The following is an 8,276-nucleotide window of genomic DNA, read 5'->3' as shown; positions in this document are numbered from 1 at the left end:
ACTTTTAAGCTCCCTGCCTATCGCACCACGTCACACGGAGCGATAATTTTAGAGATTCGCAGGCTCCAGCACCAGGTTATTATTTTTACTTTTCCACTTTCGACTCCGAAGCAAGCGCTGCGAATTTAGTACTTCGACCGAGCGACACTCGCTGATCGCTGCGCTGCGAAATGCCTCCAAAGCGATCCCGAAAAGTGTGTGGGATTATCCCAAAAACCGAATCCGCCACTGGCGTGGCCACCAGCCCTTTCGCACAGATTCTCACTACCGGCAACAGTGGATGGTGGACCCCCGTGACGCGCCTTCTCTCTCTATCTTTCGCACGGAACGCACCGCGGTTTTGGTATCGGCAACCCTTTTATTCTCCGGCGATCTCGCACGCACAAGGCAAGCTGCGCCAATTGTCGCTTCTGGTTCACTTTACCGGTTTTTATAACTTTGACTTTGCTGGATGAGCACAGCGTTAGGCTAACACTGAACCCGCGAGCCACCCGGATCGCGGATGATCGCGACTTTAAAATCCGAATTTAAAGGCGATCTCGTACCACCACCGCGAGCGGTTAACTCCGACGACGAAATTTTTGAAATCAACTCTGGCTCTGAATCTGAGTCTCACCATTTTCGAACCTGACTCGTAAGGTTTGAAAACGTTCGCCATTCTAACCTTTGGGGGCCGATGGCGCTCAGCGTTCATTCGGCTTAAGCCCCACTCACGTTCATCGCGCTGCTAGTGGCGTATTTTAACAGGACAAAACAGAAAGCACAAAAAATTGAAAAATGTGTCCCAAAATAATTATGATTGTAAAGACTGCTTCGTGAAGTTTACAATCATGCCGAACCAGAAGGGTCGGGTAGCCCCAACGCGATTACAGGACAACCCCAACGCACAGTGGGGAGTTTGTATGGGATAGGCGGCCATGTTTGGGTTTAAGAAGAATCTACGGACTTCTTTCCACGTTTCTGTGTTCTTTGCATGTGTTTTGAATAAATTCAACGTTTAAGGTGTAATTATGTTTAATGTTTTCCTCCATAATAAAAAAATCTTTCACAAAAATTGTCACTTTTTAAAATTGGCAATCATAAACCCCTTTTCCGCCCATAGTGCAACATGACGTGATCGCGGGAATGGGGCTAAAAACTGGTTTTGTTGGGCTCAAAGGCAAAGCGAAAAAAAGGAGCCAATACGCTATAAACCACCCTGTATTTGAATATATTCAGCAAAACTCACCACATTCACTTTGGAACAGAACTCATGTACTAAAGATGAGCGGACTGAAATTTAAAAAGCCATAAAGTTTGATATATTTTCTTTTGGAAAAGTTTAATGAAAAGTAAAGAACTTTTTGTGACTCTAATCGTGTTTTTGCGCGAGTAATCGATTTCATTCCAACTGTAATTTCTGACTAACAGGAAATATTTATTTATATTCCTAACATAGTTACGTTACGGCTACAGCAATGAGTGTCAAAAAGAGTTTTAGAACAAAATGTCAAATAGTGGAGAATCCGTCTGCGCGTCTCACACAGGATCTCTACAAGCTTCCATTCCAACTGTCAATCCGCCGGCTGTTGGCATCACTCGCCGAAAATAAATGTTTACCTCGTTTTGCTAGTCTTTGAGTGCGCTTGAATTATAACTCTTTACCTCAATTGTAAAATATGGTGCTACTTTACGCCTTTTACGAAGTTCTGTGACCGTGTTCAATAGATATTAGTTAGTGCTCTCCTTGGCCAAGCTCCCTCCAGCACTGAAACGCATCAATAGCAAATTCCTTCGTCATGGGAACTGTTAATGTTTTAGTTTCCATTTTCGTACTCACTAGTTTGATGGACATTGCCCTCAGCCAGGGTACCAACAATAATAAAAGTAAGATCGGCATTTCAACACTCACCTTGATCTCTAATCGAAGCTTCGGTTTTGTTTCGCTTCAGTAAAATTTCTGGAACCGGATCGAGTGCTTCGCTACACGCCACAAGAATGGAACGTTTATCGTCCCGGCCTCGTGGTGTATTGTCACCGCGGTCAAGCGCCGGCTGTGCTGAACACCTTTCTTACGGCTACCCTGAAACTCGATTGTGACCACGAAGACTTCAACCAGTACGCAGGAAGCACACCGGCGGAAGTAGAAAGTCACTGGCAGGACGACCAGAGCTTGTTCAGTTTCAATCTGTTTGCTTCGAAAAAACGGCGACTCGTCGAGTTGGATCCGTTCAACCAAAGCTGCATCGGGATTGTTTCGTCGGGAACTTACGACGTGACGCTTCTGCTGAACCGATTCGACGTGTGGCGCGTCGGAATGCTGCTTTTCGGACTGCTCAGCTTCTTCAGTGCCAAATCGTTGAGCAAGAACCCACTGTTTTACTACTTTGGCGGCATTCTGATCGGCGTCGCCTCCTCAGCACTAATCATTGTGTACTTCTTCAGCAAACTGATACCATATCGACCTGTAATGTACGGCGTGATGCTCGGTGGCTGGACGTTAGGAATTTGCGGTTTGCAAATGCTGTACGAGAACGTGCGATTGATTGTCGTGCTCTATCGTCACTACGTGTTCTGGTACCTCTTCATCGTGGGCTCGATAAGTTTTTTGCTGTGCTACCGAATGGGGCCACCACGCGACCAACGCAGCAAGCAAATCATCCAGTGGGCACTACAACTGATGGCACTGGCATTGATATTCTTCTCGACCCACCAGCGTCCGATGTCCGCCATGATAGTGACGTTGGTTGCATCCAGTTATTTCCTGTTCGTGCCCATCGCCTTATGCCGGTGGTTAGTGAACAAATACTATCGTTTGTTTCCGAGCACCCGTCGGTTGCTGACGGCGGAAGAGTTTGAGCAGCAGGGCATTGTTGAGACGGCCAAAGCACTCGATCAGTTGCGCGAATATTGCCGCAGCCCGGAATGCAAACAATGGAAAACTATGTTGTCGCTGCACGACCCTGTACGCTTCGCATCATTCGTGGAAGGCTCACAACATTTAATTGACGAGGAGATCGAAGAACACGACACATCGACTTACTGCGAAGACTATTCGTCGTCTAGCAATGAAAATAATCACGTATCTTCACCGTGCCACTAACCTGTACAAAACGATGATGTTCATTTCTCTTTTAGAAATGTCTCGTAATAAAAACGGTTGGTTTAGTATCCAACTGTTAACTGCTGTAGCTAAGTTTACTCATTTCCGATATAATTTTATTCTTATTTCATTTTCGTTAAGATTGTAAGAAAGTGTTACAACATTACGCTACATTAACATACACGTAAAATTTGGTTGACATAGTAATGTTCTTGTGAAGGGGTTTGCCACGGATGATTGTTAGTGTGAAGTTAATTCCGGTTAACATAATTGTACTCATTTAATAAAATTATTGAACAGAAATGCAACGATGTACCAATTACCAATTATTCACCAAATTTAGAGGACATATCGCTTCGTTGTAAATAATGTTTAGCCTAAATTTGGGTTGATACCTGGCTTCCTGGCTCAATTTCAGTCACAGCTTTTCTTCACCTTTAAAACAATTCCAATTCAAAGAAAACTATTGATTGCTTCACACGGGGTTATCTGAACTAAGCGTAGTAAACGCATTGATTGCGAACTTCCATCTGTCACTTTGTACTAAAAGGACTGCACACGCACATACACAAACATCACACAAGTTGCACATTTTTCGTGAGAAAATTAGCACACGCAAGGAATTAGGATGGAAACGAAACAGAAGCCGGCCACCGAGCTGGCCAAAGATGCCGAACAAGGAACAAGGAACGAGGAATACGAACCGTTGTGGGACGATGACGCTTGTGAGGATGCGTCCGGAGGAAAGAAAAAAAAGAGACGCCCGAGGAAGCCGAAAAAAAAGGGTACGTTTAGCGTGTTGTTGGCGCAATAGAAGTTGTTTGTTGCTTCCGCTGCTGCCCGTTGCCACTTCAATGAGGACATCCGCCTTTGTCCAAGGATCACTGTTCCCTGCCGTCGTCGGTTTCATTCAATTTTCTCAAAGGACACAGTGATCAAAGTGCAACATGTTGAGGTTATGGTTCGATGCTGTTGCATTGTTTTGATTATCGGAACGCGGAAGTATAGTGTCATGATCGGGTTGATAATGACTTTGTTGTTTATTCTCTATCCGTGTTCCAGCCACTGCAAAGAAGGACGATGAAGCAGTGAACGAAGCTTTACCGGAACAGCAAGAGGCCGCTAAGGAAGAAGCGAAAGAAACAAAGGAAAAAACCACCATCGGCGACGATGCCGAAGAGGATGGCGAAAATGATGAAAATGATCCCGCGGAGACACCGTCCGCGGATGGGGCCAAGAAGAAGAAGAAGAAGCGCAACAAAAAGAAGCTTGCCGTTAGCAACGGTGATGGTGCGGATACTGTTGCTGGTGCGGGTGCGAAGGCCGGTGCGGGTGGTCAAAAACTGACGGCTCCGGAAGTTTCGATAGCGCAACAGTTCCCGGACGGAAAGTTCCCCGAAGGTCAGATCATGCAGTATCCGGACGCGACGACGGCGAAGGATCGTTTTACGAGCGAGGAGAAGCGAGCCTTGGACCGTATGCATCTCGATATCTACAACGAGCTGCGGCAGGCGGCCGAAGCCCATCGGCAGACGCGACAGTACATGCAAAAGTGGATTAAACCGGGCATGACGATGATTGAGATCTGCGAGGAGCTGGAAGGTACGGCGCGGAGGTTGATTGGCGAGAAGGGCCTGGAGGCCGGGTTGGCCTTTCCGACGGGCTGCTCGCGGAACCACTGTGCGGCCCATTACACGCCGAATGCCGGCGATCCGACCGTACTGTTGTACGACGACGTGACGAAGATCGACTTTGGCACGCACATCAAGGGACGCATTATCGATTGTGCGTTCACGCTCTCGTTCAACCCGAAGTACGACAAGCTCCTGGAAGCGGTCCGTGAAGCGACGGAAACGGGCATCCGGGAGGCGGGTATCGACGTCAGGCTGTGCGATATCGGGGCTGCCATCCAGGAGGTGATGGAATCGTACGAGGTCGAGCTGGACGGAAAGACGTACCAGGTGAAGAGCATCCGCAACCTGAACGGCCACTCGATCAGCCCGTATCGGATCCACGCCGGGAAGACGGTGCCGATCGTGAAGGGTGGTGAGACGACGCGCATGGAGGAGAACGAGTTTTACGCCATCGAAACGTTCGGTTCAACTGGCCGCGGTCTGGTTCACGATGATATGGACTGTTCGCACTACATGAAGAACTACGAGGCTCCGATGGTGCCGCTCCGGCTGCAGTCATCCAAACAGCTGCTCGGCACGATCTGTCGGAACTTTGGCACGCTGGCGTTCTGCAAGCGCTGGCTGGATCGGGCCGGTGCCACGAAGTACCAGATGGCGTTGAAAGACCTGTGCGATAAGGGCATTGTCGAGGCGTATCCGCCGCTGTGCGACGTCAAGGGCAGTTACACGGCACAGTACGAACACACCATCATGCTGCGGCCATCCTGCAAGGAAGTCGTTTCGCGTGGTGACGATTATTGAAGCGTAGCAACTTGGAATTAACGAAAAGAAGCGGCTCCGAATGGGAATGATTTTTGAGAGATTTTTCATCCGCACAGAAGCGCAGAACCACCGAGCTCCGAGCACCCTCTCATCTCGGTCACGCGTACAGTCAATGTTAATTTTCGATCCAGCTGTGTTGTTCACAAACTCTAACATCTGTTGTAATAAAAGTAATTCACAATGATGATGATGATGATGAATTACTGCGACGTTGTTAAATGCAGAAAGAACCCAAGCATTTCCACAGACCCATAGTGTATAGTCCAACCATCAACCAATTTCGAAAACTGTCCCATAATTGCTTCAAAATAATAAATTCAACTCTATTGAGCAAAATTAATATGCAAAAATTGGTTTTACATTTTGCGATTGCAACTGTCGTGGTCTGGTTGGTGTACGGTTTTCCCCATCATATTCGGCCAACCTTCGCTGCGTGTGCGGTAGTGCTCCGCCTCCGGCCTCACGCGGAATGTACACACTTTACATGCAAATTAATAAAATTCAAATGCGCCCAGTGCCCCCCGTCAGAGGGACATCAAACGGCCACGCACACACGCGTTCGTCAAGTACGCAGCCGGCGCGCGGTCGAATTACTCATCGATCGAAACCTTCGGCAAACCGCGCAGGGAAGCACGCTGGGGGGTGCCGTTCTTGAACCAGGACGACCGCTGGAATTAGTGGAGGGGAAACGAAACAACCCCGTGCGAGGGGCCACAAGTTCATGGAAGGGTGTCCTGTTTTCAGCGTAGATTCCACTGGCGCGATAAAGTCCAGTGGCCGGATGCGGAGAAGGAAGTTCCAAATAGTGCTGATAGCGTGTTACGTCACACGCCACGATTCTCTCGATCGAGAGCAGATAGGATCAGAAGGCCACACGATCGACTCCGACCGTCGAATCGTGGTGGGTGTATTTTTTTTTAAAGAAATCATCGAACACTCTCAGTTACACTGAATGGCCCTTCAGTCACTGGCCACTACCTTAATGGCTTCCCCGCATACTGCCGTGTGACAAAACCGGCAGAACTGTATCGAGGCATTACGTAATTGGTTGTAATGCCATAAAAATTCATGAACTCAAGAAGTTGCGCCGATATTTGCCCGGGCGCCCGATGCAGTCACCGAGAAAGAGAAAACAGGTTACCGCGCGGATGGTGCCGAGGGACCCTCCACGGTGTAGGTCAGGGGGCTCTTGAGTTTTGCGAGACCCGAATCGAATGCGATCCGAGTGTCGATGAAGTGTGTTACCGCAACGACAAATGGGCCACGCGCTGCGGTGCTCCACGTGACGCGCGCGGGAACCAAACTCGGCCCACCAAAAGGCGGGCGAGTCAGCTGGCCACCGAGAAGAGGTTGAATGGAGCCTACGGCTTAACGAGTGAAAGGCGTTCATTTGCTCCGCCACGCTGTGGCCGTCGTGACGTTCGGGCATTCGTCATTGCGCGGCTGAAGGTTGCGGATCTCGGTGCCGTACACGAGGTTCCACAACAAAGTACGGCGGCCCACGGTTGTAGCCAGCTGTGTTGTCGGCTGTTGTTGTTGTTGCTGAAGGTAGCACACGCGGCCGTGCTGACCGTGAGCCGAAATCTTGATGGAATGTCCAGAAATTTCGTGCACGTTAGACACAGTTCAAATCTCATCGTTGGTGGAAGAATCATCGCGGATGGAAAATTAAGGCCAGTGCTAGTACAGGCAAACGATCATTATTGTGTTCTTGTGGCCTACCGTAAGTGCCGTATGACAGCGCATTCAAATTTCGACAGGATAGGATTGGTTCCAAAACTAACTCCACTCCAGTTACTGTTACGATGGTTTACCCACGTTGGCGCGGACCACCGAAAAAACCCAGTGCCCCAGTTCTATCGGTTCCATCGCCCTCCGGTGCTCTCATTTCGGTACGGAACATCCTTCAAAGTTGGCGGTAATGTTTCGTCAGGGCGTACTGGGGCGTCATCACATGATGTGGCCTTGCATCCGTCCGGTCTGCGCCGAGCATCGGGGAGCGTGGCGTGCATGAATGAAATGAGCTGTTGCCGTCACCCGACACACTTTGGCCACGTATAAGGTCTACAAATTCGTGCGTGTCGACTGTATTCGCAGAACCGTGGGCCGCGCGTGGCTGACAAGGAGCACGATAAGCGCGACCCAGCGCGATGTTCCGAGATGCACGTGATGGTGTGAGCGGGACAGGGGGCGGCCAGGCGAGGGAGATACCATCGGCAAACCGGTATATGAATGGAAACTCGAGCAAACGCCGAGGAGCCAGCCGCCCCAAAGGGTTGTCGTCGTCGGGTGTACCATGTGATTTTTCGTGTTTCCGCGAACGTCCGCGAAGTTCGGCGCGCGAATCGTGAGCGTGAGTGACTCTCCGAAGCGAACGGGAAAGTATGCAGCCAGTAGCGTGCTCCGGAAGCCGCGTTTTACCGGCTCGATGGAGTACTTAATTTTCGTGATTTTATCAGTCGTTTTGGGTAAGATTGTGGAAAAGTCGAATAGTGATAGGCGGAAGGGCGAATGGTGAACCGTTACAAAATGTTCTCTCTTACTACTTGCTTTCTTGGTCTCTCTCTCTCTCTCTCTCATTCGAATTTTTAAACAATTTTGTTTCAGAAGTGCCACTAAATACCATTTACCGGCTTGCTTTGGTTTTGAATCGAAGAACGTTAAATCCGTTGCAATCTCTCTCTCTCGGTCAGACAGTGATTCTCTCGCTCTCCGCATCACAAACGGAGAAGCACTCG

At 49.1% G+C, this 8,276-nt stretch overlaps 2 protein-coding genes across 2 annotated transcripts; both read left to right on the top strand.

Moving 5' to 3' along the window:
* The first annotated feature begins 1,637 nt into the window (after positions 1 to 1,637).
* Positions 1,638 to 3,245, top strand: LOC131210545 (nuclear envelope integral membrane protein). The gene is made up of 2 exons (XM_058203806.1): positions 1,638 to 1,866; positions 1,932 to 3,245. The coding sequence occupies exons 1-2, from the start codon at positions 1,779 to 1,781 to the stop codon at positions 3,080 to 3,082; spliced, it is 1,239 nt and encodes a 412-aa protein (XP_058059789.1). The 5' UTR covers positions 1,638 to 1,778; the 3' UTR covers positions 3,083 to 3,245.
* A 433-nt stretch (positions 3,246 to 3,678) lies between these two features.
* LOC131208648 (uncharacterized) lies at positions 3,679 to 5,809 on the top strand. Its single transcript, XM_058201457.1, has 2 exons — positions 3,679 to 3,867; positions 4,145 to 5,809. The coding sequence occupies exons 1-2, from the start codon at positions 3,711 to 3,713 to the stop codon at positions 5,515 to 5,517; spliced, it is 1,530 nt and encodes a 509-aa protein (XP_058057440.1). The 5' UTR covers positions 3,679 to 3,710; the 3' UTR covers positions 5,518 to 5,809.
* The last annotated feature ends 2,467 nt before the right edge of the window (positions 5,810 to 8,276 follow it).

Source organism: Anopheles bellator, chromosome 2 (genome assembly GCF_943735745.2).
Source record: "Anopheles bellator chromosome 2, idAnoBellAS_SP24_06.2, whole genome shotgun sequence".
Classification (NCBI taxonomy): domain Eukaryota; kingdom Metazoa; phylum Arthropoda; class Insecta; order Diptera; family Culicidae; genus Anopheles; species Anopheles bellator.
This window is presented reverse-complemented; position numbering and strand designations above follow the sequence as displayed.

Coding starts and splice junctions, on each gene's coding strand:
- LOC131210545 (XM_058203806.1), top strand. CDS start 1,779: ATGGGAACTGTTAATGTTTTAGTTTCCATTTTCGTACTCACTAGTTTG. Junction 1,867..1,931: donor GGGTACCAACAATAATAAAA/GTAAGATCGGCA, acceptor GTTTCGCTTCAG/TAAAATTTCTGGAACCGGAT.
- LOC131208648 (XM_058201457.1), top strand. CDS start 3,711: ATGGAAACGAAACAGAAGCCGGCCACCGAGCTGGCCAAAGATGCCGAA. Junction 3,868..4,144: donor GAGGAAGCCGAAAAAAAAGG/GTACGTTTAGCG, acceptor TCCGTGTTCCAG/CCACTGCAAAGAAGGACGAT.